This window comes from Macrobrachium rosenbergii, chromosome 13 (assembly GCF_040412425.1).
Source record: "Macrobrachium rosenbergii isolate ZJJX-2024 chromosome 13, ASM4041242v1, whole genome shotgun sequence".
Lineage (NCBI taxonomy): Eukaryota > Metazoa > Arthropoda > Malacostraca > Decapoda > Palaemonidae > Macrobrachium > Macrobrachium rosenbergii.
In genome coordinates this window covers 52,029,359-52,048,206 of record NC_089753.1, presented here as the reverse complement: position 1 = coordinate 52,048,206, position 18,848 = coordinate 52,029,359, and the positions used below count along the sequence as shown (strand labels likewise).

Below are 18,848 nucleotides of genomic sequence, written 5' to 3'. Positions count from 1 at the left end.
GGATTGTTCTTTTGTGTTCCCTAAAACATATTCAGTGTATTATTATTATTATTATTGTTATTACAGACACGTCCAAATCATAGCCTTCAATCTGAGATAAGCAGAGAGAGGGGGGGAAATTGTCCAATTTTACTTAACCCAAACCATTTACAATACAAGTAGACAGATATAGGAAAATTGATAAATACAAAGAGAGAGAGAGAGAGAGAGAGAGAGAGAGAGAGAGAGAGAGAGAGAGAGAGAGAGAGAGAGAGAGAGATTATGGGCATTATTTGCAACAGCAAAAAATACCAAGTCGGTGTCAATATTCAGGGTATTCGGACGCTCTTGTGGGGAGGCGTGATGTCATTCTTCTCGTTCGTAAATGTTGGGGATTTTTGGGAGGGCTGTGTTCGAATCATTTGATTTTGGCCGTGTCTTCGGTTTAATGTCTGAAAGTGAAAACAAAATAATAATAATAATAATAATAATAATAATAATAATAATAATAATAATAATAATAATAATATTAATTATTACTATTATAATAATATTAATGATATGATAAAAATAATAATAGTAGTAATAATTAATAAAGATATATAATTACAATAATAATGTTACTGATGATAATAATTATAATAATAATAATATTATAATAATAATAATAATAATAATATTATTATTATTATTATTATTATTATTATTATTATTATTATTATTATTATTAACTATTAACTGCTCGCCATACACTCATTTGAGATAACTGATGTTGGGTGACTTCTCTGTAGTCTCATGAAGTATTGGCATATAACCACCAAAACCAATTTATATAAAGCAGGGTCATAAGGCTAGCAACCTTAGAATCTACAATATTTCACGTCACTGAAGACCAAGACTTCAAAACTTCCTTATAATATAGCCTGTCACCTATGGCTGATGGGAATTCAACAAAAGGTCAAGGTCAAATTTATAAGCCGAAGGTCAGTCACATCTCGCCCTTCTCTGACCCTTGAAAGTTCATTGCATGAAGGTACACAAAGCACGAAGGTGACTCATTGTGTCAAACCCTAGACAAAACCTGATCTGGATAAATGTCATTAAAAGTGCTTCCTAGATTCTGTTTTGTCTAAGAGCTGAAATGTCAGTTTATGATATCACCTGATTTTCTTGTAATCCAATTCATTGTTAATCATTTGTCTCTTTTAGACAGAGTGGTTCGTGGTGGTAGGTTTCTGCTTCCTAATATTAGCAGTTATTATTTGAACCATCGACGGATGGTCTCTTTTTTGTCACGTTTTCGTAAGTTGTATTTCAACAGAGATCTTTCACATTCACAATTGATCCCTGATCCCCTTTATTGCCGAGAACAACCAGATTCTCTGAACAGCAGCACCAGTATGCAGTAAATGTACCTCGTTATCGAACTTCTCCAGAGTCCCAGAGGTCCTTTATTCCTCACACCGGTGGACTGCGGAACAGCCTCCCTAAGGATGTGCAATTGGAGCCTCAAAAGTTCAAGCGAAAATGCAACGCATTACTACTCTAAAGCAACTCTTGTGTCCTAGTAATTTACTTACATTTTAATCTTTTTGCTTATTAATTTGTTAATTTAGTTTTTATTTTTATTTTTAATAAGTAATCTCTTCTTTCTGTATTTCCCACAAGCATCTTTTACTTATTTTTAGTAAACACCTTGGTATTCTTTGGATGCTTGAATTTCAAGTCAGTGGCCCTAGAGGGCTTCTTCCATATGAACAGGGGTTTATCTCCCGAATAATAATAATAATAATAATAATAATAATAATAATAATAATAATAATAATAATAATAATAATAATAATAATAATAATAATAATAATAGATGGTAAATCTATTCAGGAGAACTGTAAAGTGACAATTGATTTAGGACCCCTCCTGAAAAAAAGGACCAATCATGGAACTATAGTAGGCCTTCCAAAAACTAGACGGGGGATAAACTACTACTTTAATTTCCGGCTAATGTCGTAGGCCATCAAAATATGTTAAAAACATTCCTGGGTAAGGCTGTAGGCCCTCAAAAAATATTGACAACATTGCTGGGTAATGATGTAGGCCATCAGAAAATGTTGACAACATTGCCGGTAATGCGGCAGTCCCTCAAAAAACGTTGACAACATTGCCGGGTAATGTTGCAAGCTTTCAAAATATCTTGACAACATTGCTGGTTAGTGTTGTCAAATACAAAAACGTCCCAGATACATACCCAGTAAAATATTCGTTGACTTTTACCAAGAGACACTGGGGGAAATTTATAACGTCAGAAAACTGCGTCCGAAATGTTATAGTTCAGGACACAATGGGATGAGAAATGTCAAAGGTATTTCTGTTTAAAAATATTAACCAGGTTTCATTGAGAGGGACAGAGAGAGAAAGGGGAAAGGTTCAGTGTTTTCTCTAAAAATATTGTTTTTTAAACAGTCTTATATTGATTTAGATTACGTCAGGTGAGGTATAACTGTCATATATATATATATATATATATATATATATATATATATATATATATATATATATATATATATATATATATATATATATATATATATGCATCATCTTTATTTATATATACAATATGTACATACGTATATTCATAATACAAATTATGTATATAAACATACATACATATATATATATATATATATATATATATATATATATATATAAAACACACATATATATAATATAATACATATTTATGTATGTATATATTCATATATGCAAATTATATATATATATATATATATATATATATATATATATATATATATATATATATATATATATATATATATATACGTATATAGGTGTGAGAAAGCTTTCATAAATAAATTGGTTAACTAAATTCAAAATTTTCTATATAATATAAGACATTTTAAGCGTCCTATTTATGACATAAATATGACGCCTAAATATCCTTTCGCCTAAATATCTTCTCTGGAGATTATTGGCATTATTGATCACTTCCTCCACGTGGATCGATCCCGGGATTAGTGTCAAGGCAGGTGCTTTTACAAGGTGCTATTAATGGTATCCAATTTGTCCTTTTAATAATCCCTTTTTTCACTACGAGGCTTAAATTGTCCTTTTCTTTTAAAAGACAATTTTTTTATCAATTAAGACAATTTTTTAAAATCAATTTTTAGTAAAACTTGAAAGAAATAATGTTTGAAACGGGAATTTTTTTTTTTTTTGGAAATAAAATTTTTTAATGTTTCCTGTGACAATTAATTGTGTTCAGAAAATTTGACTCAGTTTTGCCTAGTCTGTCTAACTTTTATAGTAAATTTGTCTATCTCTATCTATCTATCTATCTGGCTATCTATCTGTGTATCTGTCAATCTATCTATCTATCTATCTTTCTATTTATCTATCTGTATGTCTGTCTAGCTGTCCGTCTATCTATATCAGTCTTTACTAGTCTATCTAAATAAAAATAAAAGCTCTATCTATCTATCTATTTGTCTATCTATCTATCTGTCCGTCTATTTATATGTCTAACTGCCTATCTGACTATCTGTCTATTTATCTGTTTATCTATCTACTGTATATCAGTCTTCGCTAGTCTATTTTAGTAGAAAATAATAGCTCTCTCTCTCTCTCTCTCTCTCTCTCTCTCTCTCTCTATATATATATATATATATATATATATATATATATATATATATATATATATGTGTGTCTATATGACTATCTGTCTACTTATCTATCTATCTATATCAGTCGTTGGTAGGCTAACAGAAAATAAAAGCTCTATCTATCTATCTATCTATCTATCTATCTATCTGTCTATGTATCTATGTTTGTATCCACCTACCTGTCTGTCTGTCTGACCATGTGTCTACTTACGTCTTTCTGTCTATCGTAAACAGGATTAGATAGAAAAAACTAAATCTCAGAAAGCAACTTATTTTAAAACTAGCCGTTATTTTAAGTGCTTCAGTCTGAAGTACTTCGGCTTAATATCTTGATTTTGTTATTTATTAAAAGCTCTAATTCTTTTACATTTTCTTCCTTCCAGAGGAGAGCAGGAGACCAAAATGCAAACCACAAACCACTTCCTCAAAGCAGCCTACCAGGTAAAGTCAAAATATTTGTTTTTGAGAATGTTCATATACACATATACATCCAAAACTCTTTAGACCTATAATATTGCAGTACAGATGAGATGAGATGAGAAAATTGCCGAGATTATAAGACTTTCGCCGTCTTTTGTTTATAATTTTACGTTAAACTCACAGTGGCTGGTACTAAACATTTCGTAAGCTCCGCGAAGTGCCAAGTTTAGTACCTCGGTGCATTTCTCAAATGATCTCGCCTGTACTTTTTCCATATTGTTTAGTCGAAAGATTTCATTGGTAAACAGTATTTCCGTGCTGAGCTCTTTCTTAGAACTGCCCTAAGCTTCTACAGACCCAGGCATGACACATATTTGGGTTGACTTTGAATGAGGCTTTGTTTGACAACCTAGTTTAGTCATTATCAAGTTTTGGTGTTTCTTTTACATCGCATTTTTTAGCCTGAGAACGTAAATAAAAATAAGCTGATATTGAAATAATATGTATAAGAAATATTTAAATGAGCCTAACTTGTAAGTATAGAAAATGTTCTTGAGATTATATCGTTGATTTATAATAGAAAGAGAATTTGAAATTTATTACTCCTAGGCCTATCAACCAAGACTGTGATAGACGTTCAAGAAACAGGAGTACGAAGCTTGCGTGAACAAACTGATGAAAATAGAATATAATTAACTGGCTTCGTTTATAAGAAAAAATCGTTTTTAAGGAGCAGACTGAGATGGACCATCATCTGGCAATCGAAAGTTTAAGCTAATGGCAAAAACGGTCCCCAAGGTTTCAAATACATGATACCAGTACTTCAAGGCAAACTACATCGAAGGTCGTCATTGTAAACAACTAGATTTTAAAAAACTAAAATAAAAAATAGAATAACAGGATCGATTTCTTTGGCGCAAATTATCTGCTAAGTCTAGTAAGCTGTTATCAAATGCTATTCTGGTGATGGCTGATGTCCACTGAATTGTCAGTGACAGATAACAGCTGAATCCCTTGAAGTGTAAACCAATAAACATAAGCCTAAATGTTGCTATAAGAGGCCTCTTATATTAACCCTAAGCTGGTGAACTATCAGTAGCTGAAAGAGGAGAGAGATTTCGTTAGTGACCACGCCCATGTTATCAGGCCTAATGTTTTCCTTGAAGGATTATAAAAGTCACGCCTTTTGCGAGGCACCATTTCGCAAAGGAGCCCATTCGATTAAATGAAAACTTTAATAAATCCTACTTATGATCTAGAATCCTTTCAAATGACGTGAAAGTAAGATTACTTTCATTTTGTATAAATATAAAAAAATCGATACATTTCGTTTTTAGAGATAAATTTTGATTGCAGAATATTGGATAATTTATAAAAAAGGCCATAAATCTGTATAATGTTTCTAAAGACTCACTGATAACCCAGTTTACCTCAGTGACATTTAAGACTGAAAACTTTCAAGCCTGAAAGTGATTATTGCAGTGACTTACTTTTTAACATCTAATTCACGTCTCTCAAAATAGTCTAATTCTCCAGATAGTTACTTATTTACAATGGCTATTTTGTATGTAAATAGTACATCGGGATATCTATTAAAGCTTATGCAACTTTTTAAAAGTTATAATGGGTTTTACAACAGGAGAAAAGAGCTCAGTACATTTTTTTTTTTTAGAGTTTGATTTCAGCTATCAAGTATGTATATAATAACTCATATTTCTTCCTTTATTTTAGCTTTAAACACTTTTACAGCTTGTATCGTTTATTATTAAGAGTAATATTTCCTCGTAGAATTTAAAGGATAAACTTTAGTAAATTACAATAAACTCTCACATTGTTCCTAAATTAAGAGTAAAATTTGAAGGACTACAACAAAAGGGTCTAGACTCAAATAAACGAATTCAAAGCAAAACTGAAAGTGGACTGACCACTTTACTCCTGCGCAGTCTCTCTCTCTCTCTCTCTCTCTCTCTCTCTCTCTCTCTCTCTCTCTCAAGCTGTCTGAAACCTTTGACCTAGCTTCCAGGTCCAAATTCCTTTCGTCACCTCTCTCTCTCTCTCTCTCTCTCTCTCTCTCTCTCTCTCTCTCTCTCTCTCTCTGCCTGAAACCGAGCTATTAAACCTAAATTCCTTTCGTCACCTCTCTCTCTCTCTCTCTCTCTCTCTCTCTCTCTCTCTCTCTCTCTCTCTCTCTCTCTCTCTCTCTGAAACCAGCTATTAAACCTAAATTCCTTTCGTTTCTCTCTCTCTCTCTCTCTCTCTCTCTCTCTCTCTCTCTCTCTCTCTCCCAAGCTATCTGAAACCATAGACCGAGTTTCCGTACCCAAATTTTTTCCATCAACTCTAGTCTTAACCTCTCTAGACTCACCCTCTAGTCTCTCTCTCTCTCTCTCTCTCTCTCTCTCTCTCTCTCTCTCTCTCTCTCTCTCTCCCTTAAGCTATCTGAAACCTTAGACCCACCTCCTATACCCAAATTCCTCTCGTCACCTCTAAAATATATATATAATATAAAAATGTCTCACTCAACCTCTAGGCTTACCCTCATCCCCCCATTGCAGGTGGGCCCCTGGCGGATCACGAGGAAGGTCCTTCTTTTCGTCATCGTCTTCTGCGTCGTCATCGTGGGCTTCGGCACCCTCATCCTCAAGACCCACATGTTCAACGACGATTGGGAAGACTTCGATTGGGATGACGACGATGACTGGGAAGACCGGATCAGTGGAGGGGATTCGGTCCTTCTTATCATCATCGGTCTAGCAGGTAGTCGAACTTGTATCCTTTAATCCTGCTGCAGGATTAAGGATACCTTCAATAGGATCAGATAGATGGTCAAGTGGACGCCTATATGATAAATCTTACTGAGAAGGGCTAGGTTTGATGTCGTTATTGTAAAATCTATTAAGAAAGACTAACGGTTTGGATGCCGTTATTGTAAAATCTGTTGAATTAATGTAAATGAAATAGATATTCTTTATGTAATTTAGTTGCTCATCAAGTCTACAGGAAATCTGTAACAAACAGGAAATGCTGATTTCATGGTAGCCCATGCTGCGTCTAGTCACAACCAGAAGAACCTAGAATTTTAGATTTCATGTAATCCCGCGTCTTGTAACAACCAGGAGAAACTGGAAGTTGTAGATTTCATGAAATTCCGCCTCTTGTAACTACCAGAAGAAACTGGAAGTTGTAGATTTCATGGAATTCCGGCTCTTGTAACACCAGAAGGAACTGGAAGTTGCGGGTTTTACGAAATCCCGCCTATTGTAACAACCAGAAAGAACTAGGAATTGTAGGTTCCATGCAATCCCGCGTCTTGTAACAACCAGAAGGAACTGGAAGTTGTAGATTTCATGAAATCCCGCGTCTGGTAACAACCAGAAGGAACCAGAAGTTGTAGCTTTCATGAAATACTGTGCCATGGTACTGAAACGACAAACTGCATTCAGTGACTGAAATTTTCTGACTGAAAGTGACGTAACATGGAAAACCACAACAGCAAGAACGGACAGCCAAATCGACAACGCCCCTGGTGACATTTAACGTATAATTCTCTCTCTCTCTCTCTCTCTCTCTCTCTCTCTCTCTCTCTCTGGCTCGGAAACATAACTGACTCTGCAAGGAAAACTAGATGTTACAGTTGATAAGGCTAAACTGCTATTTTTGAGATCTGGACAGGAACTGGGGACACAGACAGACAGACAGAGCTTCAAGGACGAAAGTGAAGCAGTTTTTTAAATAATTCAGTTATTCAAGCCGGTCTTGTGTCCAAGGAACTGTCAAAAATTCAACAAAAAATACGGTTTCTGGAGGGAATGCTTTCTTAAGGGTAGCGTAATTTCTTTCCCCACATCCGTGGAAGGACGGAAAACGTGAGAGAGAGAGAGAGAGAGAGAGAGAGAGAGAGAGAACTTCAAGGACAGAAACGAAACAGTTCTTAAGTAATTCAATTTCCCCCTATATCCAGGTTATGCCGTCCACATCCACGGATGGAAGAGAGAGACAGAGAAACAGTAACTGAGGGACTGCTAGTTTTTAGTACGTACAGATGACCCCTAAAAGTCGATCTGCAATTCTGCGTCGCGAATACAATCGAGCTCCGTTTTGGGAGATTAGACAGACGTTTTATACTGAGCGGATCTGTATATGCTGTAGTCTATATTTCAGTTTAAATACTATTAGATGTATCTGGTTTTACTGTTGTATCTTTTTTATTGCTATTATTTCCTGGTGCTTGTTTAATTGATGTTAAAATGACAAGCAATTGCCACTAGGCCTTTGTATATCTGACAATTCATATGTTTAAGCATTAATTTGTTTCCTTTTATTTCTGTCTAATTCTCCATTAATTCTTTGGTATTTATCGTTAATGCTCCTGTTTGTACATTATCTTGGGCCAGTTTTATATATTTAATCTTAAGTGCTTATTTAATAAGTGCCAAAGTTACAAGCGATTGTCTTGACCATTACAGGCCTATGTAAATTCTGTCAATTTGTGTCTTAAAATTCATCAGTTTTCTGTTATTTCTGTCAAAATTCCCATTAAATTCTTTGGTATTTATCGTAAATACTCGTGTTTATACATTTATCTTGGACAGTCATATATATTTAATCTCAGAATTAGCAAATATGATTATCTAGAATGTTTGATGATATTTACTCTCACTGTAGCCATGGAATACATTTGTCCAACCATAAGGATAAAAGTTAACTCGCCTTCACTCTCGACAGGTCTGGCAGCCGTAGTCTCCTGCGTAGGATGCTTCATGGCATCCTTCAACTCCCCAGAACAGCTGCACGACTCTGGATCCGTTTTCACTCTCAGTGGCGTGAGCCAGAGTCCTCCTCCGACGGCGGCCTCAGCCCCTCAGGCGGTCACAAGGCAGCACCACAGAAGACCTCCGAGGAGTCACCGGGAGGAAGTCAAGTCGTACCCGCCCACTTCCGAATACCCCCAGGGTCCTAGCTACCCTGTGAATCCAGGATACCCGCCTCATCCACCTCCCTACTCACCCCCTGCCCCTGGATACCCGCCTACGGCAGGAATGGTTCACACCGGTGCTCCTCCTCCGCCTCATACCATCGCCGATCTGCCTCCTCCATATACCCCAGGACCCTGTCAGCCAAATGCCAAGTATTAGAGGGTATTAGGGAATCCGTTACAAAGAGCAGACTTGTACAAAATATGTTTTCGTCATTTTGTATTCGAAGTAGCTTTCAAATTTGCCCTTATAACGTCCATTATATGCCCTGGGTAGGGTAATGACGTCACAAGAACATTCATGACTGATGGAGGAACGTGAACCGTGGACCTATTGGACTAAAACATGAAATCATTACAGAAAATGGCATTTATTTTCACAAATGACTGCTCGGAGACATGTCAGTTGAGGTCATTTGAGAGGAATTGACATGGCAGAAGTTAAACAAGGTTGAATATTGAAAAAATGTTGGGAAATGTGACTTTCGCAAAACGTAATTGGTACTGAGAATAACAGCTGTCGAGATATGGCGGCAGGAGGACAGCCAGCAATCTTGCTTGACAGGAAATCTTTACAAATATTTACTTCCTCTGCTGTTATTCATAATTATTTTGCAACGAAATATTTGAATAATAAAAGTTATCTAGCTAAAGTATAAGTAATTAGATATTACAGTTCTTAAAACTTAGTATTGTGAACAAAAAATACTTAAAACATTGTCTTTTGAAGCAATGGTACTAAGTAAGATTACGCTAGTCTTAAGTCAAGTTTCTTGTGTATATAATGAAATATATATTTTATATATAGCTATGTATTGCAACAAAAAAGAGATTTAGTAGAGGCATCAGGCTCTATTCTTTATAAGTACGTTTTACACTAAGGCGATGCTTCCATATACTCAAGATGAATTTTTTTTTTTTTAATGGTTTCAAAGTATTATAGGTCTAGTTCATATCTGTGAGTTATATAGATAGGTGTATAATTTTACGTATATATTATAAAAAATAATAACGTTTGAAATAACAAGGTAGATAAATAGAGTAAAAAAAGTAATGCTTGATAACATAAAATCATATATTTAAAAAACAAATATATCAGAGTACTTAAAGTTAGCATAGCCTACATGTATGCCTATAATTCTCAAGAAATAATAAATAAAAAAAAAATTGTGATTAGTTACCAGCAAAAATTTAACTGGGCATGGAAAACTCAACATAGCTTTAAATAGTTACCCCCCAAAAATAGTTACTGTTTGAAGAGTATTTTAAGCAACTCCTGTTACTTCTGTACACTTTTTGACAGGATTTCTTAAAATTCCACTTCACAGAGTAAGTCTAGGGTTGACATTTTCTACTGGAGGTGTAAAACTTTACTTTTCGTCTTTTGTAATGTCTTACAAGTAAATAAGATATTTTGATATACAAAATGAGTTTGTTGGTGTTGATTCATACTTAAATGGTGTTTGTAAGTGCTTAGAACTTTATAGACACTTTTTGATAATGAAGGATTTTCGAGAAATAGAAAATAGTTTATTTAATTAATAATCTTTTTCATCTTTGACGGTAAGTCCCGAACAGTTTGTTCTCGTTACATTATTAGACCTACTGAAGTAATTATTTAAGTGATAATTCTGATTTAATGCTGAATAAAGCTAATTTAGACAAGATTGCAAGATACAATAGGTCTAGTCTAGCCAGAAATGTTTAGTATAAGAATCAGTTAATTTGTAATACAGACAGCAATAATTGATGAGCGATTACACAAATACTAATGGAATATTATCTCTCTAAATAGTGCCTTTGTTAAGGAAATCTTCCTTAGGTCTAAAACACTGAGTTGTCCAGTAGGCCTAAGTATTCCATCAAGAGTTCTATGGGTGGATACCTAACTTTAGTGCGGTGTTGTAAATGAGGAATTACAGTGATGTATTTACTTTTTTTTATTATTTCAAGGCATATTTTGTTCTCAAAACATAGCATCAGAGACAGATTCCCTTAATAAGAGACTCCTTAGTCCACAAAAGGACATTTTAGGCTAGAAAATGTGATGTTCCGTTCTTTGATTTCTCGTTAGTGGCGTCCATTTCCAGAGATCCTACGAAAGTTACCGAGAAGAGGAAGCTACACTAAATATGCACCAAGTGGCTGATGTTACTCTCTCTCTCTCTCTCTCTCTCTCTCTCTCTCTCTCTCTCTCTCTCTATTTTTGCAACGTTGAAGCCTTTTAGATCCGTTCTTATTGGACGTAGTCTGAATTAGCATGCACAGCTTCAGTTATGATTTATTTTAGAGAAGATATATATATAAAGTATTTCTTACTTTATGCAACGTCTGATAAGATGACAAAACATCCCAGGAAGACGGAGAAGTGTAACTTAGCCTATCCCATTGTCTAAAGGAGAGGTCTCTTTCTTAGACCAAGGCTTATTTTGTTTTGTATCTGTTTGATAATGGACTTTCCAATAACCATATCAAACTCTCAACTTCCGGTGGAAGGATGCTGCTGTAAAGACTATGGTCACTAGGCCTATAATCTCTCCGGAGAAGATATAGGTCTATGGCTCTCAGTTCCTTATCCTCTCCGGTGGGCATTTGAAAGCGTCTTCTATAACTCTTTTCTTCATTTTTCTTGGGAAAATAGTTGCAATTAGTATTTAACCGTTGATTATTCTATTTGGTAATAGTCCTCATCTAAATGGAATAGTGATTCATAGCATGAAATTAATTATATGTGGTCTGTGATATGATTATTTGATGCGGATTTCGGTTTGAGAGACAATACTGAAATACCATTAGTATCTTTTTGGATGCTAATTCTCATAGTAAGCTCATCTTGGTGTGTTTTCCTTTTACTGTTTAAAGGAAAAGTAATTCAATCGATATATTTGCATAACAAAACAGAACTTAAATGAAATGAAAGAGAAATCATTCACCAGATTTATTCAGAGTTCGTTAGATTGAAAATTGGCAGGAAACTGATTGATAGATTGCTTTAGACCAAGTTGGTGAGATTAATGCATAGCTCATGAATATTATCAACACCATAACAAATTAAAATATTTATGAATTGAAGCCACGTTTTAAAAAACCTTGTTGCTGTTTACTATTAAGCTGGCCTTATGCCAGCACGGACTCTTGCTCATAGAGCAACCTATAAATGAAGTAAGATATCTAAAGAGGCTCCTTGTTCTTGAAGTCATCCATTTCTAGGCCTAGGATTGATAGTAACTGTAGACCGATACAGAGCGCAGGTGTGCTAAACATTCCGCCCAGATGAAAGCAAATAATTCTGTGATTTTTTTTATATATGCCAATAAATGGTGGCTAGCCATTAAGATGCCTGGTTTCACTCGCTTCCTTCTAAATAGCAGCGTTGGTCTATTTTCTAGTGAATCTCTCGGTGTAACTATAGTAGGCTTATTTTCTTCATTTCCTGCTCTGGTTTTGTGGTCTAGTTAACCATTTCAGTCGCTATACTTTTGCAAGTTCGTCTGTCCTAGAGCAAACTAGAACCTTCAAAATCAATATGTCAGTATTTACTGAATATGAGGTCACTATTCAATCTATATCTTTAAGAATGACGTCGTTTCACGGTGAAGCTTAAGTGACGCCAGGGTTGGATTCTGGATGACTCAAAAGTGTAACCCTTTGCATCATAAGTGTTGCAAAAGGTTGATAAATAGCTTAAACTTATAATATTCTTATTATTCTCATGTTTCAGAACAAAAAAGTTTTTGAATGGTAGAAGTTTCACGAAAGCCGTGCAAGCAGGGCAAGTTATGAGTCTAAAGGCGCGATTCCACCGAGGCAACACAGGCATCATGTAGCATGCCACCTGACTGGCTTGCAACAAGTATGTTGAATGCGGCTTTCAACCAGGAGACATGTTGCCTGCGACAAGGCAACACCGTTGTTGCTTGTAGCATGCTACATGCTATGCTGACTGTTTAATGCCACAAAACCTTTTCCAGCAATTCAACACAAACTAAGCCAGTCGTCAACACGAAGTCTCAGCGGTGGAAGAGAACTTTTTATGGGCAGTAACATTGCTCAAAATGAATTTTATTTACTTCTCTTAATGGGAGAGGATCCAGATTTCTTTTGGGTTAGGCTTTTGTACTCACGGCGAAAAGCAGCATCCAAATTCTTGATCTTCTTTTTTACTATTGCCACGTCACAGTTAAATTTTCTCGGATAATCCCCGCAGTGCATCTAGTTTAGCATGGTTATTCATGTACTTGTCAAGCGTATATCCCATAGAACAGCAAGTTTCCTGTATTCTTGTATAAATTCTACGATTTTTTCTTGCGACCCATTCATCTTGTTGCTTTCAACATCGAATTCTTCCCGCAACTGGTGGGAAGGCGTTCAGCACTAGGCAACACGGCAACATGTTGCTATCTGTCGCACGCTACATGTTGCCGTCTGTTGAACTGGTGGAAACACTCTTCGCGCATGCGACAGTGTAGCATGCCACATTGCCAAAATGTTGCCTCGGTGGAATTGCGCCTTTAGAGTACCGAAGGGGTCACCAGGTAAAAATTCACCCATTAAAAGATTTTGTGACCAAAGTAAGATACTTAAGACTCCAGTGAATTGGTTAATGACTGATTTGAGACAATGCTTTTATTAACACCATGAGAAGACTGTATGCATTGGTAAATAAATACAAACGTAACTGGAAACTGGTTTCTGAAGTCTTTGTCAGAGATAAGATGGCATCTGTAGAGTTTGTAATTAGCTGTATGCCAAAACTAGGAAGGGAAGAAATAGATTATATGTGCTACATTATATCTTGGATATTAATGAGTTTAGAACTTAAAGCAAGTTAAAGTAAGCATGTGATTATGTGATTAAAGACATCTGTTGCCTACTGATGATCAAATCGTTACTGGAGTTTAAGGACACTTGCACAACAGAATTGTTTGTAATTAACATTTAATGTTAATTACAAACAAATCTCTGTTCAATAACTGCCACAACAGAATTGGGAAAATGTTAATTATAAGTCTCTTTTCAGTAACCGTTACTAGTTCTAATCCTAAATGTAGATTCCCTATCAAATTTATCACAGAATGAATGAAGATGCTTTCAGTTTATATAACCTGTTATTCAAAAAATGTCTGCTTCATAGACATCTTTGAAAATATTTGAATTTCTATGCTTTCTTACTTATGCCTAAGATTATTTCTTACTTATATATTACTTATGCATATTATTTATTACTTATAATTGTGCTTCTTTCTATATTTTCTGTATTCACAGATGCTATAGCATCTGTACATAATTGCTACTGACTAACTAGGCCTGATGAATGTTGTGGAATTCCAGTAGCCTGAAAATTCCTCTCAATATCATGAATTGGTTCTGGCAGTAATAGGTAAACAATCTGGCTTCAGGCATAGCTCTTAATGTCTGCCATATTGAAAAGCGACAGAAGAGGTTAATCATTTTCCTCTAGGTCTGTATTTCTTTAACTGAAGAGATACATTGGATTTATCCCCATTAAGGTGTTTAAAGTGTTTAAGATAAAGCTTCAACATAAAGCCTACTGAGTTTATGAAATCTGTTCAGCAGCCATTGCAAACTCCAGAGAAGTTGGTCTGTAACAGTAACCAGACTCCTGGCTTGGGGTATGAACTTTAGTGGAAAAAGAAGAAAATCTGTATAAAGCTTACAATAGTTGTAGAATCTGTTCAACATCCATTACCAACTTCAGAGAAGTTTGTTTGTGGGAAGTAACTAAATTCCTGGCTTAGGGTATGAACTTTAGTGTAAGAATAAGAAGACAATCTGTTCCCTTACAGCATTTGGATTTTTAATGCACATAAATATTGGGAGATCTTATTACAGATTTCATCTTCGCCAGAAACATCAGATACGCCATGTTATGAAATGTTCCTTCGTTTTGTGAGCAAAGCAAAATTAATCCTGTTAGGAGTTGTAGAGTCCATTGTGAGAATCTGTTTACATTTGAAGCTCAGAAGTATGTCAGCTTGTTTAGGTTTTTCATTTTTGTAATGCGAATGTTACTTCTAGCACTGATTAATGTATTGAACTTGTTTGCATAAAATATTCTCCGATGACCAAATTTAACAGATAGTTCCAAAGGAGATATTTTTGTTTGGTAAGATGTACCTTTTCTGAAGCTTGTTACTGAGGCAGTGGACAGTAATGATGCTTTTCTAAGCATTCCATATTGTTAGGTACTGCACTTCTTTTAAGACAACTGAGTTGTTCAGATGTCTTTACAGGTTTGAAATTTATCTTTACTCAGTGGAGTTGATATGTTTCATTATAATGTCAGCCTTACATCCATTAGTTATACAGTAAAGGCATATACCCTGAGTGCTTCACTGACAGTGGGGAAATGAATATTCGTTTCCACTTGCAATGATGTTGATGAAGTAGATGGAATACTGTACATATCCCTAGCCAACTGTTACATAACCACTTAAAATTGCCAAGTTGCTGAGCTTATTAAAGTGACAAGTGATTATGAATGAGCACTTGATTGTTTGATTGACTGATTCATGTAGACTGTAGTCACAAGGATTCAGCACTTAATAATGTGCATATTAGCTGTTAAATTTTGGCTCATGTCTATCATTTTTCACTCACATCTCCTGAAAGTAGTTTGAGCCCTGTTAACATGTTGTAGTTACTGGTCTTCACTAGTGAAGTAATCACTAAAATATGTTGTGTACGCTTCTCTTCTCCTGACTGATTTTAAATACTTCAAGACAGGTAACAAGCAGGAAGCCCCTGCAAACAAAGTATTGTGAATTCATGAAGTTTGGTGTCTTCTGTTGTGTCAAGGTTTCTGACACTGCCACTAGTTACTAAAAAATTTTGTTTCAGCTTGAAAATATAACAAACCCTTTGAAAAGTCCTAGTTCTGGTCTGAAAGACCTAGAAACTCAGTAATATACCTGGTATATTTGCACTGGCATCCTTCAGGGCAAACCCTAAAGTATGTGTACACCAGTGTAGGCATTACTTCTTGAGCCATTTCTTTTTGGCTCATAAAGTAAAGTTAAAATCTGGGAGTGATAAGACAAGGAGCACAAACTCAACCAACCGTCGTAGTCCCTTTGAGATGTTCTGGAACTGAAAACGCCAAAAGCTAGCAGACTATTCTGAGAGTCTTGCAGCTAATGGCTTTGCAGCGTTTGTAGTGCTGGAGACTGAAACTCCTAACTCTGTTTTTATGCCATTGGTATCAGCATCAAACACAGAGGCTTTCCGTTAAGTTGACTGTCCTGAGCAGGTCATCATTAATTGTTCTTTGTTGTTTGTCTTTATGTTCTCCATGTACAGAAAAACTACTTCTATGTATCCCTCTTCAGTAGAGTTGAAGTTTGCATCCCATTTCTCGTGGTCTATGCGGGCTCTACAATTAAATGTTCACTCCTCATTACATTTGGTGTAACGGTTCAATTTTGAATTTAGTTTCTAACTGATGTCTTCTGCTGGTTTACTTTGAAGTTTTGTTAAGGTTTCCTGCATCAAATGGTCTCTTTGGCATCTGGAACTGCACTGAAGGTCTCTAAAACACTGAATGGTTAGATACATGTTTTAGGGGTTCAAGAAGCACTTTCCAGGTAACTTGCTTCATTTAGTGCATCCAAGACTCTAGAAAGTATGGTTACAAGGGCCTTTTATATCCTACAGTCTAGCTGGAATGACATTTCAAGATATGTCGCGCATGTGTACCTTTCCTTAATGCAATATTTGATATGGGAAATACCGGCTTTCGTCCCAAATTCTTTGGCTATCAACCCAAGATCCAAATAGATTTCTTCTGTTGACTGACAGTTCTCAAAGCAGAGAGTGTGTTAATCCTTGGAGCACGGCAAAGCTGGTAGGGAAAATCACTTAATGCAGCAGAATTCAGAGAATCTGTTAGGACATCAATAGCAACCAAGCTACGGCCGGGATTTGGTCCCAATTAACCTCTCCGACTCTTGCGTCACGGCCAGGGTGGAAGGATTAGAATCTTGCAGCCTCTCATGAAGCCTCAGAGAAATAACATCACTGGCATGTTATTGGTTAGCTGGCTTTGTGTTTCCGCTGATGCCATGCTGATTCAAGTCCTAAAAGTACTGAACTGTTTTCTGCTAATGATAGCACTTCTTTTGTTAAACTTGATCTGCATGAGTTTAGATTTGAATCATACTTCTAGCAGGCTTGGGTTAGTAGAATTAATCTTCATTTTCAGTTCACATTACGGGCTGTCCTAGAAATTATAAAAACCGGCTGAACAACTTTGCTTACCAAGAGAATGGCTCTGCTCAGTATTGAATTTACAGATGCCTTTTTCCTTGTCAGTGCTAGATCATTGCAAATAAAAGTTGTAACTACTGGTAAACTGCTGTAATTCCTGAAAAATCCTGGAATCCTGTAGCATAATAAGAATCTAATGTCAGACTTATAGTAGACTGACAAAGATGGAGTTAAGGTTTTGTTCCACTTTAGCCACTACAACAGACATACTCAACAATTGCTCAGTTGCTATGTTCCACATACAGTCATGTATGTACAGTATTTATTTAGTCACAGTCAGATGGTGGTATTAACTGCTACTCTTATTCAAAATAAGTGTCATAATTATATCTATAGAGAAAGCTTGAACTTAAATCATTGTATCACCAGCAGCCGTGTTCAGTTTACCGAAAGAAATTCTATCATTAGCAGCTAACAGACTAATGCTTTTAGAATCTGAATCAGCATGGTACTACTGAACTGAAAGCCAGCTAACTAATAACATGCCAGTACTGTCTTTTGTCTCTCCGTGAGAGAGATATCAAGATTTTAACAGTCTCTCCTGTGAAAGCTGTTAGTCAACAGATGAATCCAGTGTGGATCTTGGATTGTTAGCCAAAGAATCTGAGAAGCAGTCTGTGAATTCCAAGACTAAGTATTGTACTAAGGAAGGATACAAACGAACGTCATATCCTAGAAAAATGAAACCATACAAGAAACCAGCTCAGTCACTGTGGAACAGTTGCCTCCTATTTGCAGAAACAGGAAATATCATTCCAACTAGATTTTAGTATAAAAGGCTCTTGTAATTATACCTACAATAGTATGGGAGGCTCTAAACGAAACAAATTTCTTAAAAGGTACTTCTTTTACTTTTCAACCATCATTTCAGCCATTAAGCAACTTTCTCACACTTTCAGAATATATTTTGAGTAGCAGTTAAAAAATATGTTTGCAGAAACAAGGAAAGCCTCAGAAGAAGAGTGTATACTTGGACCAGACCATCAACTTCTAGGAAACCAAAGAACTTCCTATGGCCAGTTCTTACTCAGAGTATCCCTGCACTTGGTCATAGCCGCTATGTGGCTCATTAAAATAAACCATCATAGCCAATACATAATCCCTGATACCAAGGGCCATATAAAACTACCTAAACTTCTTTTCTGAGTGACGTATCACTAAAGGCAGGGTAGAAACAAATATCTGAGCCAAGCGGCTTTGAGTCTTCAGGTCTCGCATTTTTGTGAATACAGGACCCTATGTAATATCCCACATTTATGTAGTATTTCATAATATTCTTTATATTTAATAATACTGTTTTTGACATTTTTGAAGTTGAACGGTCCTTTGCTGAATGTCTGAGGATAATTTTTTGAATGTAGTGATAAGTTCTTGTATTTCTCTACATCCCATTTTTGACATACTGGGAATCTTTCTTATTTATCTGAATATTCAGTGTTTTTTCACATGATGTTGCTATGCTATAATCATTACAAATATTTCTTCTGTCTATTGATGGGTTACAAGTACCT

At 35.7% G+C, this 18,848-nt stretch overlaps 1 protein-coding gene across 2 annotated transcripts in view; it reads left to right on the top strand.

Annotated features, from left to right (window-relative positions):
• The window catches only part of LOC136845313 (actin-binding protein WASF2-like), a 34,096-nt gene extending 21,710 nt beyond the window's left edge, over positions 1-12,386 (top strand). For both annotated transcript variants that reach the window (XM_067115528.1, XM_067115529.1), the window contains exons 2-4: positions 4,040-4,097; positions 6,632-6,833; positions 8,802-12,386. In XM_067115528.1, coding sequence (XP_066971629.1) covers positions 4,059-4,097; positions 6,632-6,833; positions 8,802-9,211 — 651 coding nt within the window. In that variant the 5' untranslated portion in view covers positions 4,040-4,058 and the 3' untranslated portion in view covers positions 9,212-12,386. The remainder of the gene's footprint in view (positions 1-4,039; positions 4,098-6,631; positions 6,834-8,801) is intronic.
• The last annotated feature ends 6,462 nt before the right edge of the window (positions 12,387-18,848 follow it).